This window comes from Xiphophorus hellerii, chromosome 24, assembly GCF_003331165.1.
Source record: "Xiphophorus hellerii strain 12219 chromosome 24, Xiphophorus_hellerii-4.1, whole genome shotgun sequence".
NCBI lineage: Eukaryota > Metazoa > Chordata > Actinopteri > Cyprinodontiformes > Poeciliidae > Xiphophorus > Xiphophorus hellerii.
Window position 1 is genome coordinate 4,179,639 of NC_045695.1, and position 24,416 is coordinate 4,204,054.

Below are 24,416 nucleotides of genomic sequence, written 5' to 3' on the forward strand. Positions count from 1 at the left end.
CTGTAGTCAGTTCAGATAAATGTCCTCTTTAATTCAGTCAAGCATTAAACAGTGGAGATTTCTCAATATGTCTACATAGTAAAAACAGAAAATATCTGATGAGAAAGACCTAAGAAATCTTTTATCAGTTGATCAGTAAATATAAGGAGAGTTAATCTATGAGAATCACGCCGTTGGTGCTAAAATTAAAATTTCTGAAGGTTGCTCATTATTCTTTAGTAACTTTTGCACTCGTGTTTTGCCCGGAGTTCCTTATGGCTCTGGATAGTGATGGCTGACACAACTCTGCAATGTTGTGTGGACATCAGGGGCAGTTTCCCTGGACCGGCAGACTGGGGTGGGACACTCTTAAGCGTCCTCAGTAAGGTCAATCCAGGGGTTTGAAAGTCCGTTGGATAGTCAAACCTTGGATTCAAGAAAAGCAGGGTGGTTTTCGTCCTGGCTGTGGAACAGTGGACCAGCTCTATATCCTCAGCAGAGTCCTGGAGACTACGTGGTAGTTCGCTCAACCAGTCTACATGTCCTTTCTGGACTCGAAGAAGTCGTTCGATTGTGTCCGTCGTGGACTCCTTGGGGAACCCTCTGGGGAGTACTCCAGGGAGTAAGAGGCGGGAAGAGGATCAGTGCCTCCAAATCTACGACCTTGGTCTTGAGTCGGTAAAGACTCTCTGGGTAGGGCTAGAGGTAATGTTTTACTTATCTCTGGATCTTGTTCACGAATGGGAAAAAATGGAGCTGGAGCTTGATAAGCGGATTGGTGCAGCATCTGCAGTGAAGCTGGGCGCTGTACCGGTCTGTCTTGGTGAGAAGAGAGCTGGGTCAAAAGGCAAAGCTCTTGATTTACATTCCTACCCTTCTCTATGGTCACGGTCTTTGGGTCATGACCAAAGAAACGAGATTGCGGCTACAAGCAATCGAAATTAGTTTTCTCCGTAGGGTGTCTGGACCAGAGAGTCTACGGAGAAAAGCTCATTTCTCCAGCTTTTCCACTTTCCAACGTCTGGACTTTCCCTGAGTCCTTTCGGTCATCTGAAAGGGACTCAGAGGACTCTCGACTCTCCATGTTGAGAGGAGTCAGCTGAGTTGGCTCGGACATCTAGTTACTATGCTTCCTGGACGCCTCCCTCCTGGTGGCAACTCCCACCAGGAAAACCAGAGGAAAACCCAGAACACATTGGAGGGACTATGTTTTTTGGCTGGCCTGGGAATGCCTTGGGATTCCCCCAGAGGAGCTGACCCAAGTAGCTGGGGAGAAAGAAGTCTGGACCTCCCCAGTTTGGCTATCACCCTGCGACCTGCCCCCGAATAAGCATAAGAAAGATGGATGGATGGAACTTTTGTACTCTGCCACAGAAATGTTAAGAAATTGTCTTTCTAATAGGCTGTCAAAGTGTCAAAAATCCAAGTCGGTAATAGTTTTTTGCTTGGCTCCTCTGAAAATGCTAAGAGCCTGGCCCAAAACTGAGTGAAAATGCAATAGATGTTCAAAGGAAAGCATGGTCCTTAGAAAGTCTGCATAATTTCTGTAAACATATTTTAACATGTATGTGATTGTTTTATCTAAAAGTCCTTCCTTCTACCCCTTTGGATGTGACCCCTCCGTGTGACATATTCCCACGTTGGATCACAACGCTCTTTCGGACACCGCCACAGTCGACAACCAAGCGTTGACATCACCAGCCACTCACATAAATTATGACTTCTTTGTGGTCTGAAAGGGCTGTGTAGTGAGTAGCAGACTTTCTCTCAGACCCACCCTGGCCGGGTTACACCATCCATGCGGCCAGGCCACATTGCTAAGCCCGAACAGTTGCTGCCTCCTCCAAACCCTCAAGCTCATTCCATTGTTCTCAAGAGTGAGAGATCCCCATACACAAGAAGCCCCGAGTGTGCTGTGAGGCAGATGTGTGGATAAAATATGTAAAATATTGTATTTACCATAAAGGTTCTAATGAACTGGAATTACTGGAAACAGTTGTCTCCGACTTGGGTCACATCTTCCCTGAAAATGAAAATCCTTAAATTGTCTGTTTTTCCACAAGTCTGACATTTGCAATACAAAAGTTACATTACGTAGCTTCTGTCGAAGAACATGCATTCCTAGCATACCATCTCAGCCACCAAAGGAAGATAAGGTCCATCGCATCTTGCGTATCTGATGTTCGTTTTTCCAACGAAGGCCAGTCGGAAAGTGGGAGTTTCCTTCTTTAGAACGGAAAAGTCCAACCGTACAGATGGGGATGACTTTTTGTCTGAGGTTCACCTTGGAATTGAAATTGACATCAGCAGAAAAGAAGTGTAGAGCAAACAAATTATGATTTTTGGCATTTGTTTTATATGAAATTTATAGAGCCGGTCAGAGTTTTGAGTATATTATATAAAAGTGTTTTGTGGGGCAAATTAGAGCCAGGAGGATATTTAATAATAAAGCTGAAATCAACTTGCAAATGTAACTGGATGACTGTCTTACACCCTAATGGGAAAACCCACAAGTTATCTCATACCTTAATGAGACAGACTTGGGGAGTTTTTGGTTTGCTTACTGTCTCTGTTCAGCTGGGAAAGAGGCTTTGGAGAAAGTCAATAAAAGAAGATCTCCACCAGAAGAAGGTTACAGTTTTAGCCAAATTGAAGCCCAAATCTTTGAAGAAAACTGTGAACATCTTCGCAATCTGACAGAGTGGACTGATTTTGCCAAGTCAAGATGTTCCATGCTGAAATATTCACACACCAAATTTTTTAAATTGACCTTTTCGAGCTTTACATCATGTTTTTACCTGGAGCGCTTCCTCGAGTCTTTCATTCATGTTTCATTCCTGTGGTCTGGGCATTTGCACGACGCAGTGGCGTCTTCGAGCTGCATTTGAACACTCCCCCCGTGCGATTCCCCCACTCAGCTCCTTCAGACTAGCCAGCAGCAATTAGCAAACACATGGAACATCTGCTGAGCTCAGTATCGGAGCTACTTCTCTGTGTGACGCTGGTATAAAAAAAAAACTTTCTTAAAAGGTTTATAGAGGAGCCAAGTTGTGATGACTTCCTGAAGGCGGAGCTTCAGAAAGAGCACAAGTTTTTAAAGAGACAGAGGCCCAATTTCAAGGCGTGAAATGACAAAGTCAAATTTCTTTGAAGTCATATTTGAGATGTGCAGCATTTTTATAACAACTGAAGTTTACTTTAAATCTAACTCAATTGTTTGCGATGAATCCATCAGCTGTAGCGCAGCTGCTACAAACGGAGCTCATTTTGGCATCGTTTTTGCTCCGTCTGCAGTTCTCTTCTCTGGCTTTATTCTCTCGCGTCCTGTGGAAACGTCCTTGAGAAATTCGCCGAATTTCTACCAACCGGGCTTCTGGAAAACCGCCGGGGGAGCGAGAGCTCCAGTGAAACCATTCAGGCCCTGGTGGAAGTGAGGGAAGTGAAGGCAGTAAACAAGCTTTAGTCACGGAGCTGAGGAAGCGTCTGCTACCAGTACACAAGAATGGATGGATCAAGAGTTCAATGGTGATGGTATTCTTAGAAACAGGAAGCCTGCAATGCATCCACAGCTCCGATTTCCATCATCAGACAGGGTTGTGATTGATAAACAGCAAAATGCAAAGTACAGCCCGGATCCTTCCAATTCTTGAATTGCCACTTTTCTGCTTCCTCCCCCAATAAAACGGGGAATATTTGCCGTCAAATTTTACGGGATACTTAACCATCTGTCATGCAGCTGCAAGGGGAAACAAAACAAAACAACAACAACAAAAAAAAGAGCATGACGGTTTCATAATTGTTGTTTCCAACAATCACAGAAACCAGAGTCCTATCTGGAATTGAAAGGCATGTATATAGAAAGTCTTACAGCTGCACATGTGCTTTCGATCAGGCCGTGTCTCGGAAGAGAAAGGTCCAGAGTTGTACCAGCCTCTCTACGGATCGAACTCGACAAACGATGGCACAAAAGTATAGATGGAGGACTTTTCCTGCGGGACTTCCTAATTGTACCCGTTTGCACTCGCATGCCTTCTGGACACGGAACAGACGGTAACCCGCCCTGCTTTGTCTGGAAACAATATTCATTAGAGCGAGAAATATTTTCTGAGGTCAGACGAGGAAATTCCTCCCTCAATTAGATATGTGGGAAAGGCAACAAAGTGATTTGTTCTTTTTTTGTTCTTTAGGAAAGAAAATGGGGGTAAGAGAAAGAGAGGGTGGGGGAGCTGCAAAAAGAAAGTCAACATGTTTTTAAATCAACAAGTCTTTATTTACAGTATTATTACTTCAGTAGGAACAAAATCTCTTGGTAGTTTAAATACTATTAGATAAAAACGGTTGCTTTAACAACATGACCTGACTAAACAAGGTGAGCTTGATTAAATACGGAAATATAACAATTTTAGTGTTTTGTGACCAAAAAAAAAAGGTATTTTCACAGGAAGACATTGAGAAAGAGTCAAAACATGAGTAAAGGACATTCTAACATTACGTCACCTGTTATAGCTGGGCTTATTTTCGACTATGCGCACATTCAGTGAATTATCAGTTACCGAGGTTTTAGGGTCTAAGCTTCGTTGGAGAATTTTAACCATACAAAACTCTCTTGTAATATATGAAGAGAAATTCACTGCGTTGCTAACAGTAGTCATTGGTCTCACAGTAGAACAATCGGCAAACTCTGGAGAGATTTGGAGTCGGAACCAAAACCAATAAGCTTTAGCGTTCGACTCCAAAATACAGACTACGAGCATCTCGGGTTGAAAGCAGAAAAACAGTTTATGTGACAGATTGTGCCTCAAAGAGTTTCCTCGAAACAGTTTCAATCAGACGTTGTACAAACACACTGCAATACAGTGTGCTTCTGTCGTTTCTCCAGCATTTGGAATTGAATACATGAATGAAAATACAATTAAACCAAATCAAATGCATGAAATGCAAACAGTGCCCGATGGAGTGAAACGTTTTTAAAAAAAAAATCAGCAACATCTTAAGTTTAGCTTTGTCCAATTATTCATGTAGAAATGCCATAGAGTGACATGAGAAAATCCACTCGGTTGCCATTTGTTTTGTTTTGACATTTACCTCAACTTTGCACTAATCTCCCACATAAATAGGATACAGTAGAGTGAAAACAATCACTGTTCCTTGGTCCTGTTTTGCCTCAATGTTTGCAACACTAAGAGTTGATACTGCAAAGTCAAGTCTGGTGAAATATGTAAAGAAGAGAATCCAAACTGCTCTCTTAACCTTTTTTTGTTTTGTTGTTGTTGTTTTTTTTGCATGTCCGTTCATAAAAGATTCAGTCGAACCTCGTTTCTTACACGTAAGGGCTTTCCGATCTGAATATGTCAGAGTAGCTCTTGCCGTTCATGTGCTCGGTGTGGCTCTCGATGCTGTAGCAGCGGTGGACTTCGGTGAGCGACGACGCCACGTAGTACGCCGAACGGAAGAACTCGGGGTTGGCAAACGTGCCGGCAGACTGCATCCGCAGAAGATTCCACTGTCTCCTGAGGACAGTCTGGACCTGGAGGGGGGGAAAGAGCGCACGCCGTTCACAGTTCCTCTCGTTTGACTCGGCACAAAACAAGCAAACTTAAATTGTGACACATGGTTTTTTTTTTTTTAAAAAAAACAGCAAAGCAAGTTTTCGTGGAAAAAGTTTTACTGTATGACACATTATGTTCACCAGATTTCTAACCAGTAAAAATATATTTTCTGTTTCAAAGCAGAGATCCCTCTTCCGTCACATCCTTTTTACAGAAGTCATCATTTCTGCTTTCATCTGCCGAATTATTACTTCTTCAGATTGTACTGGCTACCTATATTTATTAGTATAACTCACTCAAACCAGCAATAGAGCAAACTAAACAAAATTGAAACGATTTTGGTTTTGGAATTAGTGATTGTGGACAAATCTGCTAAGTTAATGGCGTTGGGTGTTTGCTGATAGTACTGTTATTATTCAGAAAGCAGATGACATCGGGCTATATTTGTTTTTTTTAAACACTACAAGTTGTTTTTTTTCTTTTTCTTTTGTCATGCTATCTACAATCCTTACCGCTTGGTGGCGGTAGTGCAAACCTACCGTTTTTTCCAATCGCCAATGAAACTCAAGAAGAAGAAGAAGCGGCTAAACTGTTTAGCGTGAGAATCTTTGCAGTTTAAGACGGAAAAAGTACTGGACATAAACTTGTAACAAATCGTCGTGTCGACAGTTTTGCTGTTTATCAGCCGACTTCCGAGCTGCCACTGGTTCAAGTGAGTTTGAAGGTTGAGTTTTTTGCCGACTTTAAAGATCACTGTTGGAGCTACCTCCCTAGCTAGCCTCGCTAGCTCTCAATTGCTATTGGTTCCCTGAAAGTTCATGTCGTTCTGCTTTCAGCTGAAGGTCATTGGGGCCTGCCATGCAAAGCAATGGCAGGAACCTATTACTATTGTCGGAGAGAGTGTTTCTTTCTTCTTCTTTATTTTTCTTCCGTAACCGTTAATGCGGCTCATACTGCTGGGTGCACACCTACAAATGAGGTATCAAAACGTGCAGAAAATTCACGCCATTGGAGCTATTACTTTTGGTGGGATTTGGGCTTAACGTGGCGACATAATTCGCAAAAAACTACGAAAAAAACCCCATTATAAGTCAATGGGAAAAATCCTGGAAATACCCTATTTTTGAGGATTTTCTGTGTCGTCACAAATTCACCTAGAAATGCCATTCAAATTTCATTTTGTAGATACGTCTGTGATCTCTTCGAAAGTGAAGACGGCTCGTCGGTACCAGTTACGGTTTGTCCACAATTTGCCTCTAAGCGACCCAAACTTTCTCATTTTTGCTCAAATTAGAGTGAGAGCCGATCTCGGTTCAGATCTGGGCACAACATTTCTTTCTCTCATCACTGTAAATGCTCTGAGTGAGGTACAGATATGAATCTCGGGACTATCGCAGAAGACACATTGAACTGTCATACGCTTAAAACGCTTTTCGAATATGTATTACGGTTCCCGAACAAGAAGGATTTGTTTCCAATGCTTTTTTTCAGTAAAACGTGTTTGCTCAAACACACTTGTGTGTTTGAGCAAACACGTTTTACTACACACTTGTGTGTTTGAGAGCTCAGAGCTCACACCCTGCTGAGACCATTATTTACCATAGCAACGGAACTCAAGAGGCTATTGGCTGCTGATTTGTACTACAAATACGCATCACTGTAGTTCTATATGACTTTTCATCCAAAGCACTGTTACACATGGTATTAGTTTGGCCCTTTGAAATGAAGCTTAACAAAATTTTCAAAATAAAAGCCTTGAATATTTTTACATGACGTAATTGCTCTTTTTGACTTTATTTGACTTTTTCATCCAAAGCACTGTTACACATGGTATTAGTTTGGCCCTTTGAAATGAAGCTTAACAAATATTTCAAAATAAAAGCCTTGAATATTTTTACATGACGTAATTGCTCTTTTTGACTTTATTTGACTTTTTCATCCAAAGCACTGTTACACATGGTATTAGTTTGGCCCTTTGAAATGAAGCTTAACAAATATTTCAAAATAAAAGCCTTGAATATTTTTACATGACGTAATTGCTCTTTTTGGCTTTATTTGACTTTTTCATCCAAAGCACTCTTACACGTGGTATTAGTTCAGAACTTTAAAATGAAGCATACTGAAAATTTCAAAATAAAAGCCTTGAATATTTTTACATCATGTAATTGCTCTTTTTGGCTTTATTTGACTTTTTCATCCAAAGCACTGTTACACGTGGTATTAGTTTGGCCCTTTGAAATGAAGCATACTGAAAATTTCAAAATAAAAGCCTTGAATAGTTTTTACATGACGTAATTGCTCTTTTTGGCTTTATTTGACTTTTTCATCCGAAGCACTCTTACACGTGGTATTAGTTCGGAACTTTAAAATGAAGCATACTGACAATTTCAAAATAAAAGCCTTGAATATTTTTACATCAGCTACTTGTGTTTTGAGCATTATATAACTATTTTAACCCAAGGACTATTACGCATGGGATTAGTTTGGCCCTTTGAAATGAAGTTTAACAAAACTTCCAAAATAAAAGCCTTGACAACATTTTAAATCGTACCGAATGGTGCACGTCCGCCTCGCTTAACGTTCTTGCGGTTCTCCGCGTGCCACTGATCACGTCGCGGCGTTCTTTAGCGTCAACGCCGATTTGTGGCGTGACGACGCCGGGCCCGAACCCCACGGCCGCGCCTTGGCAGGCCCCGGCTAAATTTCTTCCGAAATTTTCTAGTTTCTAAAATATAGTATATGTTTACATTATCCACTGTTAAATGTCACATGACTGTGGTTAAAGCCTAACAACATGCCTTGTTATGTTATCTTGTACCCCACAGGTTTTGACTGAGAGCCACCATACCGTTGTCCCCATCGTGTCGCGTTGAGGTCGGTGAGCGTATTGTATGTCTTTTGCTTAGGTTTTAATTTTGTTTAGCACATTGTTGTTGAATGTTAGCATTTGTCTGAATAATTTCAATTGTTCAAATGCATACTTTAATTGAGTGTTGGGCCAAATTTAATGTTTATCATATTGTTTTTGGTAAAAAAAAATAATAATAATTGTGCAAGTTACAAAAATTGGATTGATAATACAGTGAAATTGCTGCAAAGGTTTTATGGCAAATATGAGTAAGTCGATGTCGACTATACTGAAAGGTAATTTAAGGATTAATAGAAATACTAAGTTGAATGTCTGTTTTTCTGTCTTGGTTTAGAACGGGGGTTAACAGGGTGCACCCAAAAGATGCACCCTTTGGGGGTTTATTTAATGTCAATAAATAAATATGAGTAAATATTTAGGTTTATGGTTTGTAATTTTATTTTCATTTTGTTTTCTCAGTCTTGTCCAACTTTTAGTCAGTGGTGTCACGGGTGTGTGTGTGATCCAGAATCCTCAGCTTCACAGAGTCCACTCCCCACCAACCAAAGCGACGAGAATCCTCAAACGGCGACGCTTCCCTGCGCCACGATTTTGACATCAGCAAATGATCTTGCCATTCCCAGAAAAAAACCCGATTGATCTCAACCCCACGCAAACTTTTCCATTTATTGGAATGGAAAAGTCTCACGCGAAGCCACTGCTGCACCTCTAATGGACGTCTGGTCAGGGGTGGTCATGATTTAACCCCCCAAAAAAAGCATGCCATTAAAAAATTTTCCTGGACTGGCCATTGTTTGCTTCTAACATCGGGCTAATCCAAAAAGATCTCACAGCCCGTCTCTTCCTGTCATAGAATTTTTGCCAGCTGAGCTGACCAGAGTTGAGGAGAAGCGAGTGGAAATGGATAAACCACAAAAGCGCAAGGAAAAAAACAAGTACTAAAAAGCCTGCAAAACGTGCCACACCTACCGATGCGTTTCCGATTGCTAGCAGGTGGACGACGGGAGAAATGAGAAGAATTAGATATGGAGGAGGATTCATTGCGGGAGAAGGACTAAGGAGAGAGACACGAGGCCAGATCAGCTACTGAGGCAGAAGGTAAGAGGCAGCCGAAATGTACGAGGTATGTCGGAGCTAGGGCTGTGTGTGTGTGTTTGTGTGTGAGAGAGCCAGCATGCAGTCACAAAGACACTTTCAATTGACAGTGACTTGTAATAGAAAATGTCCCCAAAAGAGTTCAAAGGAAGAAAAACAGACCAGCAGTTAGAGAAATGAATACAATAGAAATAATTGGGAGTGTAGGCAAAAGCGTCAGAAATGATTACGAAACTCCTTATTTCAGCCGGACTTTAAAACTGCCTAATAAAAGTAGGCTCTTTAAGATTTTAAAAGTGTTACAGAGTGGATTTGGTTGGATTTAATTAGAACTGAATTAATTGTAGCGCCTAAACTGAAAAACCCCCCAAAATATAAAATAGAGAGTATGTTTTGGAGTTAAGGTCACTACTCACCTCCCCGTTGAAGAAGCAGAATATCGTAGAAACCAAGAGACCCTAAATGTCAATAGAAAGACGAGAATAAAATAATACTAGATGATATCAAGTCATACTTTATAAAACAAAACGTAAAACAATCTAGCGTGTTCTGTCGGCGCCGACCTGGTAATGCATAAGGATGTTCATGATGTATAAGTAAATCTCCGAGATCCAGTGGCTGTGGGGTTGGTACGCCAGCAGGACGTACTGGATGCCCAGAAGGGGGATGAGGATGAGGGTGGCCCTCACCGCCCTCATGTACAGGCTGGATTCAGCCTGATGCGTGACGCGCAGTTTGGTGATGATGACCCGAATGATGTTGAGAAGGAAGAAGAAATTCACCTGTCAATAAGGAAATTCAGATACGACATTAGAAATACATCAATATAGAGACGTAGTTCAGCTTAAATACCTGCCACGTTAGACTATCACAATAGTAGAGTGGTGTGTTTTATGATTTCCTGCTTGTGTTATGTTTGTCACACATAAGTTAAATATTAGTCCAGTAAACACAAAATGCACTTTTTAAATGAAGGTGCTTATTAGTAATGGTTAAAATTTTTTTTTGAACCTACAAGGGCCTGGGCGATTGATCCCAATATAGTGGTTTTGAGGGATTTATAAAAAATTCTTTAAAAAGGCATCATAATGCAAGTGCCCACTCTTGTTTGTACAGATATCTGTTGAAATAAGTTACTGGAGCTCTTTGCATTACCGCAGTTATTACAGTAGTTGTATGAATACAGGCAGAGCTCTATGAGTAGCTTGTTTTGCTACATCATGACATAGTGACACTTTTAAGAAATATCTCAAAAAACATATGCTTTATAAACGTTACATATTGCATCTTTAAAGCTTTTTACACATCAGAAGGAAAATGCTAAAAAAAAAAAAAAACAGCTTTAAGGGAAAAGAAAAAACAAAACCTCTTCTTTTGGCTTATCCAATAAAAACTCTCACCACTAACGCCGCGCAGATGGGAGCGTGGATAATGTACAGCAGGGACGTAGCCGAACTGACCCAGCATCTGCAAACGCACGGTACAGACGTTAACAAAACATCTAATACTTTATGCATCGGCGCAAATCGTGAAAACTCACTTGTCGTCGTAGTAGCAGGTGCGTGCTATTGAATATATAACAGCCGGCACAAGGGGGAAACCTGTGGAACGTTTGAACTTTAGCAACATGCAGTTTTATTTCTTTGTTTTTGTTTTTAAGCAAAGCTCTTCTTTACTAACCCCATCCGAGAAGATAATACCACATGAGATGCTGTTTCTCGGCGAACACCGCCACCACAATCAGAGTGTGTAGATAAATGCCCTCGCACAGCATCCAGAAGTAGTTGCAGCTCATGATGTACATGTGAATGAACGCGAGAATCTTGCAGCTGCCCTGTTCAGAAAGAGACCCAGAAACTCCATTACCGCCGCGCGCTCGACGAACAACCGCGTTTTCGTTTGATCGCAAGGCAGAAATCCGTCTGACCTGGCTGCTCAGCGAATCCTTATTTATGCAGAACCATGTCAGAGTAATCACTGAGTTTAAGACAAAGGAAAGGAAAAGATTTTTGTGAAGAGTTATCCTCTCGCAGCTCAAAGTTCTGAGGAAACCAGAAAGGAGAATTTAGGGACATTTTATCATGAGCGAATGATGAGTTTACTCCCGATTTAAGGCAACTTACTTGAAATAGAAGAAGATTCCTAAGGAAACGAGGAGCGATACGAGCGACAGTCCATGACCGATCAAGATCAAGTAGAAGTGGATCATTGCCGTAAGCTGAAAGAACGTGGGGTCACATTAACGTAGCCACACTCGGCTCACTGTCTGGGCGCGAGTGCTTACGTGTGCGTTTCTTACCGTCCAGTTTGTTTTGTCGGGTTTGCAGCTGGTGTAGTCCGTCCACGTTCTGTTGCTTTCCGGGTGTCGCGCCCACTCGCCGGTCTCTGTGCAGACCTTTACCGCTATTGCTGCGCAAAAAAAATATTACACAACTTTTTCACTCGTTGACGGCGTACGACAAGTTTTACCCCAGAAAGGTTGGCCCCGCTCATCCAGCGGCCCGTCTTGTTTACGAGTTAAGAAATGTGTAAAGTTTGCAGGACAATGTAAAATACCAATTGATAATTATGTGTAATTGAAAGATTGGAAGATGAATAGGGGTTAGATTGTATAATTGTTTTGTATTTTTTGGAGTCTTTTTTGTAAATACAGGAGCTTCAAGAAATGTTTCCTGTATAAATACTGGATCATGTGTAGCTTTTACTATTGGCATAAGTCCAAGCCAATAGTAGAATACTTAATTAGGATGTAACAAAGTAATAGTTAGGATTTTTATTTTGAGACTCTTGAGCATAGTTGTGTTTGTCGTTATTGGCAAGTACTGTACATGTCAGACTGCTAAATTTCGTACGATTGAATTTCCTGGCAACTTTTGACATTTTACAACACAAAAACAAGGCGGGCATCAAGACGCACATGCAGAAGAAAAAATTAACAGTGTTGACTAATCGATTAGTCTCGCATTATTCTTAATTTTTCATAACTTTCTCTCAATCTGAAAATGTGCGTTTCCTACAGGACCAGAGAAATTCACCTCGTGTGTCAAAATCATCAAAGTAGTCTGGACAGTTTTGCTCTGTCGCTCCAGGTTCAGTGTCTCCCCAGCACAGCCATCCATCCCACGTAGCATTGCAGTGATTTATTGCAGTGCCTGATTTAAAAAAAAAAGGAAAAAAAGCGTAGTTTAAAATGTCAATTTTTCACAATAATGTACGAGTGCATTCCTTTAGAAAGTCGTCCCTTAACGAAGAGGCTTTTTAAACACGACGCCTTCCCAAGCGCAGCGTTTCCATCCCTCACCATTACTGTTAATTTTGCGATCAGATCCTCTCGTAATCCTTTGGAAGCACCGGAACTGGGACACGGCGATCCGCTGGCTCAGCCACTGGAGGCTCACGTGAGTCCCGTTGCCTCTGTCGTCGTCGGTCGTCGCCTCGACCGACAGCTACGATTAAAGGAAACGGATACGTTAAAACAAAATGTCTGGATAACGCCACACAACCTAATCTTTTCACTTTGAACTCGGCAGTTCTGAAAACCTATGACTCCTAAAAAAAAAAATTTTAATAAAATGCATTCAGAACAGAGGCTGAACTTGTGCATCCCTAGATCAGTGGTTCCCAAAGTGTGAGGTGAGACCCCCGACCCCAGTGGGGGCGTAAGAAGCTCTATGGATGAAAGAAAAGGTAAAAAATAAAAAAATAAAAAGTTACACAAAAGTGTTTCACTGTAAAGATGGTTTGTAGTGTGTTTTGTTGCAACCTGAAGTGTGAAATAAACTTCAGTGGAGTTAGAAAACAAAATATGTGTTTAGGTTGCTGTCTGGTTGAAACATGTAGACCAGTAGAAATATTTTTGTTTTTTTTGGGGGGGGGATTTTATTGTAATCCATAGGGGGGGCAGAACATCTTTGGGAACCAGTGCCCTAAATTGATGTTGTTTAATGACTTTTTATAGATATAATTGATTATGTTTAGGAATCTTAACAACCTAATTTTGGGTACAAAAATGTTGCGGCCAAAACAAGTAAAGTTTCTGTTATCGATGCAGATCTTGATCTATTCTGCTAAATCAAGTATCGTCATATTCAGCAGATGAATTGCTGGCGGCCGTGGTCCCTAACCCACAGGAGTCCACCGTACCGCTGTAATGAAATAGAAAAACGTAAAGTGAAGAGTCTTGCATTTACCGTTTTTCACATTCAAAGCAAATTTCAGAAGAATCTAAAACACTAGTGATACGAGGTAGAGACGTGAAGCTAGTCTGTACCTCTATCGCTATTGTCTCACAAAAAAGTTGAGATGTTCAGACATGATTGTCGCAGCGTTTGTCCTCTAAGCTTGCATAATATTAGTAGAAAATTTTCTCAGAGTCGATGTAGATGGCGATGGCAGGCAGGAAATGTTTCCCGTAGCAGTCTGTGTTACAGCAAATATGCAGAAGCCTCTGACCTCAGGCACCGTTTTAGCACGACGGTCTCATGAAACATTTAACAGTTGTCTTTGCGTTTAAAGAAATGCGGGTTGCAGGACATTTTCCGTTTCAACAGGATCTGACTAAAGTAATTGAAGCGTTTAGTTGTTTAGATGAAAAGATTTTAGATAAATAATGCATACTATTTAGAAAAAGAATCAAAAATCTGATTCATTTTTCTCTTATTGTTGTAGAATTTTATTTTATTTTTTTTTCACCAGATCACTTTTTGACGTTTCTTGGGAAACGATAAAATGCGACTACCTCGTCGAAGGAGAGGAGCGCCAGCAGCAACACGATGCGGCTCAGATCCATCTGCGCTCCGATCCTCTGAGGAAAGAGAAAAAGAAAAGTGATTTATCACTCCAAACCGATACAGCTATTCTGAAATTAGGTTTCCCCACCACCTATCTTCTTTTGGGGTTATTTTTAGTGGATCTAGAGGAACAGATAAAAATGTCCACACTTTAGCAAATAGTTTGTCCCTGGAGTTTGCAAATAAAAGTTCTTCCTGAGCAGCTGCTGGCTCGATCCAACGTGTCGGCACAAGCTCCATTTGTGCCAACACGAACAACGTTGTTGTATATTTTCTACGTCTGTATTGTCCAGCTGCTGGAAACCACAACAGATCAAATGTATCTTCATCAGGAATCACATAAACGGAGCAAGCGGAGCCGTGTTTACTTTAAATATGTAAAAGGAGCTGTGGACTGTTTTGTTTTGTTCTGGATGTCGGGGTCACGGATTTAACCTTTGCTTCCTCCGTTCCCCTCCACTTCCTTCCCGCGCGGAGCGTTATGCCTGCTGAGCAAGTTTAACCGGACGTTTAGTCAAAACACCGAGCGTGTAAAACGTAAGGGGAGCACCGTCGACCACGGCGGACGTCGTAAACAGAAAACCGTCTGGGAAGCCGTCATAAAGCAGACGTCAGACAGCCACGCAGGTTCATTAAATAGTTTTATTATTTCATATCGGCAGGGTTTCACGCTGTAGCGTAGCTCAGGGAAACTCGTCTACATGTGTTAAACACTGGGTGAGACGTAATTAAAGAAGGATGCACCGCTGATGTGACTATTCCTTCTTTAAGGCCACGGCTACGGTATTTTTCCATGAAATCCTGGTGGAGAACTGCTCACCTTTATCACATCCATAAGTTAAGTTTTACTCACAGTTGTGTGAAATAATGTATTAGTATTGTTTGTAGAATACTGTGGAAAATGTTTCTGGGAATTAGATATAGTTGATGAGTAGTTTTTTGGGGCTAAAAAGAATATTTTGTGAATTGGTTGACTTTTCTGAGCGTAGTTAGTTAGTTAGAGGTCCACTATTATGCAAAATTAATAATTTGCATGGAGATAAGAGTATCTCCTGCTTGTGGAATCATTTTAAACAGCCAGCCGTTCTGCTGGTCTCTGCAAAATCACCCTCTTCAAAAAGTAAACTAAATAGTCGTGGCAATTTATTTTACCTAGCAACCCCAAGAAAAGTCAAGCCCCTAAACCTGGCAACCCAAGCGGAGCTCTGCTCACTTCATTCAAAAACGTGAGCTTGTCTCTGCACAGGCATCCGGTCACAGAGAGCGGAGCCGCGTGGCTTCATTTTCTCTTTGCTTCCATCGTCCCTGCGATATCGCCAAAGAACGTTGTAAGTTTGCGCAGATCAGTTTCGGGAGGATTCGTCTGAGAACGACCGACAAAGCGTTTACTGAAATACTTGGACAGAAGGAAAGTTCTGTTCCTATTGTTTGCCCCAAATCTGCAGACACAGAGATTAGAGAGGAGTCGATGTAAACACGGAGTGAGCCAGCAGCAGCTAATTATGCACTAAGTGGTGCTTTCCTTAACGAGCTCAGAACTGATGAAATATCTGAGATTAAGTTTGTATATTCAAAGAAATGAGCATGTTTTATAATGTTCTATGTTGTTAAAGGAGGCATAATGGTGCAAATTGAATGAGAAAAAAAATGGGAGAAAAGAACAGTTTTGTTTTTGTGTTTAATTTTTTCCCCAAAAAATTTAACGTGGGACAAAAAATTATGGAGAGGAATAAATCAGGATATCCAACTTAAAAAGGGTGGAATGTGTGTCCATGCAGGTGGAATCCATCTGTATATGAAATGGGATTTTCCCTGTTTTGACCTCAGACATTGAATTTTGTGTCAGGATGCAAGCTATGGATTAATTTCATCACCTGACTAATTCTTAATACCTAAGCATCCCACCTTCTGAAAAATCTCTTTTTTTTTCTAGAGCTTCAACCGTGTTTCCATAACATAAAGGGCTTCATTTTTCATAACATGTAAAACCACAAGAAAGGACAACAAATGACATTACAACGATGTTGTTATAGATAAGCCCTAACCAAACAGGAATCTGTGCAAGTTGTTGAACAGGAAAACAATGTGAAACACTTGATTCCTCATGAATGAATATGAAGATCCAACTCCATGAAACTCATAAAGTCATCCTCCAAATCCACTTTGCTTGTTGCATACTCTACTTTATGTCACGGAAATAGTTTTGTTGTAGACACAAAATGACCCTCAGCGAAATGTCGAAGCCGGTCTCTTCAACAATAACTCATGTTTTGCTTGTTAAGTGTGACCAAAAAAAAAAAAGAAGCACGGGTTACCAGAAAACAGCTGGAACAGTAAAACTTTCATCTCCCTCCTTTTCACATGTATCAGTTCAGCTTAGAAAACAGAATGAACTAGCTGTTTGTTTAAAGGATCTTCTTACCTTGGCAGAAGAGAAAGGAAAAAGTCTTGCCAGAGCAAAGAGTATTCCTTAGTTTGGAGAGAAATACCTTTTAATGTAATTATTATTGTTTTTTTACTCGGCCTCGGCGGTCCAGCGTGTGCGCGGCGCAGCAGAGGTTCACTGAACCGAGCCGAGCCCCTCACAACCTACCGAAGCCGCGTGTGACATCAGAGGGCCGTCCTAGGAGGCAGAACATTCATTCTCTCCACCTCCTCCAGTTCAGGTTTGGTGGGTAGCATTTGTATGTTCCAAATCAACACGTTGTAATTTCTCACCCCAAAACAAACGGCCCAGGAAATAAAGACAGCAGTTTGGAAGTAAAAACTATTTTCCTCAAGTGTTTATTTTTATACTTTGTATTTTCTTCAGCTTGAACGAAATAGGAAAAGCAGGAATGACCTACACTACAACGCTTTCTAATTGAACTGAAATAGAGAAAATGTTTGTAGCAGGTTTTGCAACTGCAGGCTTGAAGCAAGGTAATATGATCCTAAACATGTAGTTTTAAAAAAGTTTAGTTAATGGTACCATTTAATTCAGTGAACTCAAGTGGAGCTAGTATTTCACTCTTCCATGTTAATGAGTTGATGTGTTGACTTTACTCCTGAGAATTGAGTTTCCTTTTATGATCAGGAATCTCAACCAGGTTTGATGGTTTGAGAAAACTTGAAAAGAAATATATTTTGTTCTTTTAGGATATTAAAACTTATTGAAGTGATAACTTATCAGATTAGAAGTGGACTTTTTTTCAGGGAACTAGAATTAGTCTTTCTCCTGAGCAAATGAGGGGAAATAAAATCTCTGGTAGATGTTTGGTCAGACTACAAATATGATGACAACCAACCAAAACATTCCCTCATAATAAAGTCCTAAGTCAGTAAGTTTTATATCATTAAAAGTGCTCTCTCTACTGACCTGATCTGATCTGTTTTAGACGGGAGGCTCGGTTTTCTTGAAAGCTGTGGGGAAGGAGACTAAATCTCTGCTTGGATCAGTGCTTTAAAGCAGCGATTTTATTTGGAAATGTGCAGAAATTGATCCTGATGTTCTGAAACCCGAAGCCTGTAGAATCACTACAGGCTTCATGAAAGCCTGTCAGACTGTTATTGATTCAGTCGATTTCGCTTTAACTCGTAATATCTACCAGCTGAGTTTTCGAGCCTTCACTCCTGGCGTTGTGTCCAATATTTCCAGGAAAGAAACGTGGCAGGTTTTGAAGAGCTCCCACCTGCGAGGACTCAACACGGTTTCCTCCTTCGCCAGTAGCGAGATGACGGTTTTGGCGACGCTCGCCGCCTACACTCTGCTGGGGAACGCCATCACTGCCAGCAGCACGTTTTTCACCGCGGCCATTAAGCTCACCGTCACGCTGTTTGTTGCTCTGGCCATCGAAAAGATCTCAGAGACCATTGTGAGCGTTCCTCGGATGAACTTAATGTTCAACTGTATAAACAGGATTAAAAAAAATCTAATGTATTTGTTAAATGCATCAGCAGGTTGGTCAAAACGTAAAAATCTGTTCCTTCAGGATTTAAGCAGCTTGAGTGGCTTTTATATCCCCTTAAAGCATATTTTACAGATACCGAGAATTAGAACCACTGTAACAGCCGTTACAGCTGATCGTAAAATTAGCATGTTTTCAGAGAAAATGTCTCTTTTTGGTGCACTAGCTTGTGCTAATTAATGGATATAAATGGACTTTCAAATCAATTCAGGCAGTAAAGGTTCATTTCTGCTCACCGATTAAGACAAATGTAACAGTGCAAATTAATGAACATAATTTTCATCTCTACTAAGAACCTGAAGCAGTTGCAAACCAGACGTATCTGTGCCATAGTAGTATAAAGGTTCAACATTTGGATATCGGTGTAAAAGTACGACACAATCGATGTGAGCAGGGATCCATGTTGTTTCGTAGGAACACTTCAGGCTGGTGGTCATATTTACTTTTGGCACCTTTACAACAATACAGCTTTGTTAAAAGCCAGCAGGCCAAGCGGTGTTTTGTGTCCGACCCAGTCCGTCCCAAAGCTGGAACGTGCCGACGACCCGTCTGGAATTCATCGGCCTCTGCAGTCATGCGGTTGGATTTAGTGGAAGATGATAGTATTAGTGTGATAGTATTATATGTCTGCAGGAAGAAATGAGTCATTTTTCCTAATGACTCATTTGAGTGGATGGAAATCCAATCACATTTGGTAGATGTTTTTGTGAAACACATCAGGAAGTTCACTTGCAAGAAAAGTTGTAAAGCAGTGAAAAGCAAAGAATTTCTTGGTACTTTATTTAGAAATACTTTGAAACCTCTCTCAATAAATTCATGTGATTCAGTCATTTCCATTGGCACAATTAATCCTTTCTATTTCAATCAAAAAGTGGATGATAAGTTTTAGTTTACAGAGACTTTAGAAGTCATTTGATTTGTCTTTCAGTTCCTGTGTTTAGATGTGAAGTAGAATAGGAATGTGATTCATCTTTGAGAATCTGTTCTTTTTTCAATTTATCAATTTCAACAATCAGGAAACACCCAAATTAAAAGTTGTTTGTTCTGTTACCATCAGGTTGTTTGCACTGGAAAGAAAAATAAACCTTTGCCCAGTTCTGCCCCCGCCGCAGGCTCACCATCTCCATCTCCGCCGTCCATCTTTACCTTTTGTTGTTCTGTTTGCTTGGTTTGTTTCAATTATGATGAGAGCCCAAATAAAATAAGTCGATTCACACAAACCGGATCGCAGCTCTGCTCTTCTAGATTGCCGTTTCCTCAGTCAATCATTGAACAAATAAATAACATGCATGGTACATGCAAAGAATATCAATTCAGTTCCCTTGAGGGTCAATAAAGCAATTTTGAATTTCATTTGAACTGAATGACCTGCTTTGTTTTTATATTTTTAATTTTCTTTCAAATATTCAAATAACGAGAAAGTTTGTGTTGTTTTTTTTTTTTTTACTGCTGTTTCATCTCCAAGCAGCAGAAAATGGATCAAACTGGAAGGGCGTCTTCCATTTCTGGACAATGTCGCCCTCTGCCGGTCAAACGCACAAATCTACCGTTACCATGCCTACAGGATCTCCGAGTCGGTTCGACTGTAAAGTTCTGTAGTCTCATCGTTGTGGCGCAAAACAGGACATCTCAGCTTACTTTCTGAGACGTTCGTGCCCAAACAGGTTAGGTTATCCGCTTTAAATTGAAGTACTTTCTTTCTGTATTCATTTAAGCAGTTCATATCCAAACGGTTCGCTGTATCTGTTGCTTTGAACCGGGGTGTAAATTAACAACGTCGCTTCGGGCATTTCGATGCGTCACAACTGTCTGATTCTGGACGCTTATCCGCTGGAATGATTCATGCTCTTAGTTTGTAGCTTTCAGAGTGAGGAATGGTCCAAAAAGAAACGATTCAGATAGAAAATGAACTAAAGTCTAGGGAAAGAAAAGAATCAGAACCGGCAGAGCTGCTGTAAGGCGCTGCCACCATGAGGGGCGCTGTTTTAGAGTTTTCATAACCAAATGAAAAACCAAATAGAGATCAAAGTAGGTCATTTAATGAAAGCTACAAGAAAAATATCAATCATCTGCAGGAATAGTTAATAAAACAAAAATATTACAGCATTAACAGGTGAAGTGAATGAGATGTGTCCCTACAATAAAATTAATACATTTGTAATTCAAAAGTATTCTTCTTTTCTTTTTTGGGGGGAGTGATGGTAGTTTTACAGGTTGACATATATGTGTCTCTCTGTAATTCTTACTTTTCATAAAGATCAAAGAAATCTGAACAAAAGAACCAAACAGATAGGTTCTTTAGTCCATCTATGATAAAGAGTGACACTGGTCTCTGTAGTCCATCCTATAATGATACATAACTGTTGCAACACATTATCGCTCCTTGTAAACAGTTTGGTTCTAACCGTTTCCCATAATGTTCTGGTGTACATCCATCAGCGTCAGGATGTCCAGGCGAACCGGCTGGAGGAACGTTCCCAGCGACACGGTGAGCTCCCATCAGGACCAAGCCCTCGGCTCCACCGTGTTCCTTCTGCGGTCCTTCGGCCCGACCGCCTTCCTGCTCAGGGAGGACGGAGAGACGGCCACCTTTAAGGTCGGTCGCCTCGGGACAGTCGGGGTCCTCTCAAGAGACTTCGGGGACACATAGGATCCATCGTGTCCTCTTGTTGTCCAGGTGTGCTTGGGCGAGCGGCATACGTGCACCTGTCCGACGTTCGCCAGGGAGCAGCAGCCGTGCAAACACATCTGCTGGTATCACCGTCACACAGTTTGCGCCGCAATTTCATTCAAATGTTGTCCAGGTTTTGAGCCAGCGACTTTCAAACTAGCATTTCATATTTTGGTAACACTTTACTGTGAAGGGGTGTGCTTAAGACTGACATGACACTTTCGTAAACAAAAGGAAGGTAACTAACATGATGCAGTCTTCCTGAACATTTATGACTGTTGTCATGAAATGCCGTTTGGTAAAAACTAACACTTTTAATGTAATGTAATGCAACTTCATGAAAACAATCATAAACATTCATAAAGATTCCCTTCGTGTTCCTGATGTGTCATTTTTAAGACACATCCTTGTCGTAAAACATGGACTTTATTTTGGTAGGACTTCCAAGTAAAGTCCTACCAATATTTTGATTTTTCTTCTTTTCCTGAAATCGCAGAAATTATTCATATTCTGTTGGTTCACACCAGGTAAAGAGATATTTTCATGCAAACCTACTAGTTAGCAGAAGTTGGCGGTCTGCAATTACTTAAAAACTAAATTATATTTGCTTACAAAAAGATACAAATATTTTTAACTCTTACATTGATTTAAAGATGTCTGTGATTCCAGGCTTTTACTGAGGAAATTCCGGCTACCCAGAGAGCACCAGTGTAAGCGTTGCTGCCTTGAATACCTTTTCTAGTTTTGATGACGGGTCGACATCCGGTGGCCGTTGACGTGTTTTTCCGCTTCAGATGCATTTCAGGCGGGGCTGTCGGAGCGCCAGCTGCTGGAGGTTCTCCAGGGTTCACACCAGGCTATAGCCTCTGCTGCTGAGACCCCCCATCAGAGCCTTCCAGGACAAGAGACCGGAGTCATCTGCCGGAAAGAGATTCAGAACCGGGACGTGTGTCCCATCTGTCTGGAGGGGCTGCTGCAGAAAAAACAGCCCGTGTGTTACTGCAGGTGGGTTTGGGTCACGGCGGTTTCTGACAACCGGAACGTCTACCTCGGTTTCTGGGATGCGACGTACTGACGCCCCTCCGTCTGTCCCCGTAAGGTACGGCTGCGGTAACAGCGTCCACATCTCCTGCATGAAGGTGTGGGCCGACCACCAGGGCCTGTCGGACGGCCGGGAGATGCTGCGGTGCCCCCTGTGCAGGGAGTGCTTCAGCTCCCTGCAGCTGCTCCAGGAGCAGGCAAAGAACGTGGCCCGGCTCTTCACGGCTGCTGAGAGGGAGCGAGCAGAGAGACACCTGGGAGTGGTCTGCTGCAGCTGCAGAGTGGGCCCGGTCACCGGGACCTGCTACAGGTGGGTTGGACCGAAGCGACGCTCCTGCAGCCAGGCTGCCCACCTTAGAAGAGACTCATCCAATTTACTCGGCACAGGATGGGGAAGCAAACACCACCTAGCTGCTATGGTGGTGTTTGTTACGGTACAAAAGCCGACTGGAACCAGAGGTAACGCAGACTCACCGGTACCAAAGAACCACACGTCTGAGGAAACTCCATCTTAGCCGCAGCATCGGGTTTCAATATGGAGCCTTCGCGCTAGTAACCGGCAGTCAAACCATGTTAGTGCCGACTGAACGTGTTTTACCGTCGCGACCGATCTGAGCTCACCGTCGTCAGGAAATGTAATCAGGTTGGTGTGTCAGTAGTGTGAACGCCTGTGAAACACGACAACCACAATAAAACAACAGTCTCAGGGAAAGACGGTTGCTTTGCCAATAAAGTCCAACTGTCGGAGAGAAAGGGAGAGAGTTGGGTTGAAGCAAATCAGAGAAACTAAACGGGGCCTGACTGTCATCAGGAAAAAAAGAAAAAAACCTCTGCTATCCTTAGTTAACAGAAAGTCTCACCGACCTACCTACCTGGTAAACCAGAAATATGTAGAGGGAACCCCAAACGTACCTGGTCTTCTGATCCCCGCCTCAAACTTTTACTCACCAAAACAAGCTCCAGAGCAGGAGGAGAAGAGGCCAGACTCTTCTGGTGAGCCTCATTTAGAGTTCAGAGTCCTGGTTGGTTCTTCTCAATTTCTCCATCCTGAACTGGCACCGGCATCAATTCTGATTCCACTGAGGGAATTTAAAGTAAAAGGAAACCGGACCGGTTTTCTCGTTTTGATGCTCTGACAGAAAATAGCATTTATCTTATGACAGAAAGCAGATCAAAAAAGTTCATTGTGTCTTTTGCAGATGCTGCCTCTGCAGCTCTCTGTATCTCTGTGAGACCTGCGCAACGCAAGGCAGCCACTCGCAGCATCCTCTTGCTACGAGAAAGGTAACCTCAGCCAGTCGCACTGCTGCGACCTAAACGGCTTCTGAACGAAACCACCTTTTCCGCTTGAAACAGACCAGAAAAGAAGAGTGGACTCCTGCGTCTGCGGGCTCCTCCTTGGATCCAGAGCCACAGGATGGAAGGTGCGTTCAGGAAGGATTTAGTTCCTGCAGTGCTCACGTGGTTGCCAAGTGTTGCCGTCTTCTCCTCAGTGCTCCGGCGGAGCCTCCTGCGGACGTCGTGTTGAAGCGTGTCCCCGCGGCCGTGGTGAGGCGCGGCTCTCGGCTGCTGGATGAGGGGATGCAGTGTCGGATCTGCCTGCGGGGATTCGGTCTGGGTCAGAGGCTCCGAACTCTTCCCTGTCAACACAAGGTACGCGCGCTCTTCCTGCTTTCCCTGCCGGTGTTTTCAAACTTTAAAACTGGGATATGTTTTCCCTGGCGTCCCTTTCTAGACTCCACCATCTATGGTTGAGTACAAGTCAGATGAGAAACAAGCTACAGTAAAGGTGTAATGTTTTAATATCCATTTCAGAAGCTTCAACTCTACAAACTAAACTTGTAGAAATATTTATCATCGTCATAAGAATGATCTTTGTGGCAAATCACGATACAAACAGAGAATCCCGGTGACTTGAACTGACGTTTGGGTCGTAATATGTCAAAACGTGAAGAAGTTTAAGACGTTCTAATACTCTTTTGTCGTCTGTTCCCTCAGTTTCACGTGGACTGTGTGGACCAGATCCTCCTGAGGTCACGCTCCTGTCCCCTAGACGGATATGTCATCTACTGTCAGAGACCGACGGACAGGAAGAGCTCTCCCGAGGTCGCCTCCGTCCCGCAGCAGGAAGACCGCCTGAAAGACCTGTTTGTCCCTGGGATAGCGCTGCTCGCTCAAAATACCAAACCCTCTCCTGCGTGTGGAGCTCCTAACTCGGAGGTGCCGATGGACGGCTCGTCTTTTAGTTGTCTAGCGCCGAATACCCTCAAAAAGACCCGAGGCGGCATGGCCGCCAGGAAAGCCAAAGTGCATCCGAAAGATGCGGACGAGGAGACCGTTAGAGACGCGACGGGAGACGGCTTGGAGCTGAGAATGACCGGATTTTCCATAAACAAACAATAATAGCAGACGAGGATGTCTGCACTTTTCACTCGATGTGTTCTAATCTAATTATTAAATCAGTCAAAATCATTT

The 24,416-nt window shown here is 42.2% G+C and overlaps 2 protein-coding genes and 2 long non-coding RNA genes across 9 annotated transcripts; 2 read left to right on the forward strand and 2 right to left on the reverse strand.

Moving 5' to 3' along the window:
- Positions 1 to 4,227: 4,227 nt before the first annotated feature.
- LOC116716230 (calcitonin gene-related peptide type 1 receptor-like) lies at positions 4,228 to 16,818 on the reverse strand. 4 transcript variants are annotated; one of them, XM_032557146.1, is made up of 13 exons: positions 16,705 to 16,818; positions 14,231 to 14,296; positions 12,794 to 12,938; positions 12,528 to 12,644; positions 11,792 to 11,901; positions 11,616 to 11,710; positions 11,420 to 11,534; positions 11,173 to 11,326; positions 11,033 to 11,093; positions 10,893 to 10,959; positions 10,056 to 10,274; positions 9,909 to 9,950; positions 4,228 to 5,506 (listed from the first exon to the last, which is right to left on the reverse strand). In XM_032557146.1, exons 2-13 carry the CDS (start codon positions 14,279 to 14,281, stop codon positions 5,300 to 5,302), a joined length of 1,383 nt encoding a protein of 460 aa, XP_032413037.1. In that variant the 5' UTR covers positions 14,282 to 14,296; positions 16,705 to 16,818; the 3' UTR covers positions 4,228 to 5,299. The 4 variants fall into 4 exon arrangements, with proteins under 4 accessions (XP_032413037.1, XP_032413036.1, XP_032413035.1 ...); XM_032557145.1 differs by having other exon boundaries at positions 14,228 to 14,296; XM_032557144.1 differs by having other exon boundaries at positions 11,173 to 11,534.
- LOC116716232 (uncharacterized) lies at positions 5,833 to 9,143 on the forward strand. Its single transcript, XR_004338416.1, has 3 exons — positions 5,833 to 6,240; positions 8,354 to 8,402; positions 8,857 to 9,143. It is a non-coding gene; the product is annotated as an uncharacterized LOC116716232 (long non-coding RNA).
- zswim2 (zinc finger, SWIM-type containing 2) lies at positions 9,382 to 24,413 on the forward strand. 3 transcript variants are annotated; one of them, XM_032557139.1, is made up of 9 exons: positions 9,382 to 9,495; positions 20,669 to 20,825; positions 20,907 to 20,983; positions 21,570 to 21,610; positions 21,695 to 21,905; positions 22,000 to 22,251; positions 23,141 to 23,225; positions 23,298 to 23,594; positions 23,940 to 24,413. In XM_032557139.1, the coding sequence occupies exons 2-9, from the start codon at positions 20,676 to 20,678 to the stop codon at positions 24,342 to 24,344; spliced, it is 1,518 nt and encodes a 505-aa protein (XP_032413030.1). In that variant the 5' UTR covers positions 9,382 to 9,495; positions 20,669 to 20,675; the 3' UTR covers positions 24,345 to 24,413. The 3 variants fall into 3 exon arrangements, with proteins under 3 accessions (XP_032413030.1, XP_032413031.1, XP_032413033.1); XM_032557140.1 differs by lacking the exon at positions 9,382 to 9,495 and adding an exon at positions 16,842 to 16,953; XM_032557142.1 differs by lacking the exon at positions 9,382 to 9,495 and adding an exon at positions 19,628 to 19,893.
- On the reverse strand, positions 20,247 to 22,057 carry LOC116716233 (uncharacterized). Its single transcript, XR_004338417.1, has 2 exons — positions 21,949 to 22,057; positions 20,247 to 21,873 (listed from the first exon to the last, which is right to left on the reverse strand). It is a non-coding gene; the product is annotated as an uncharacterized LOC116716233 (long non-coding RNA).
- Positions 24,414 to 24,416: the final 3 nt, after the last annotated feature.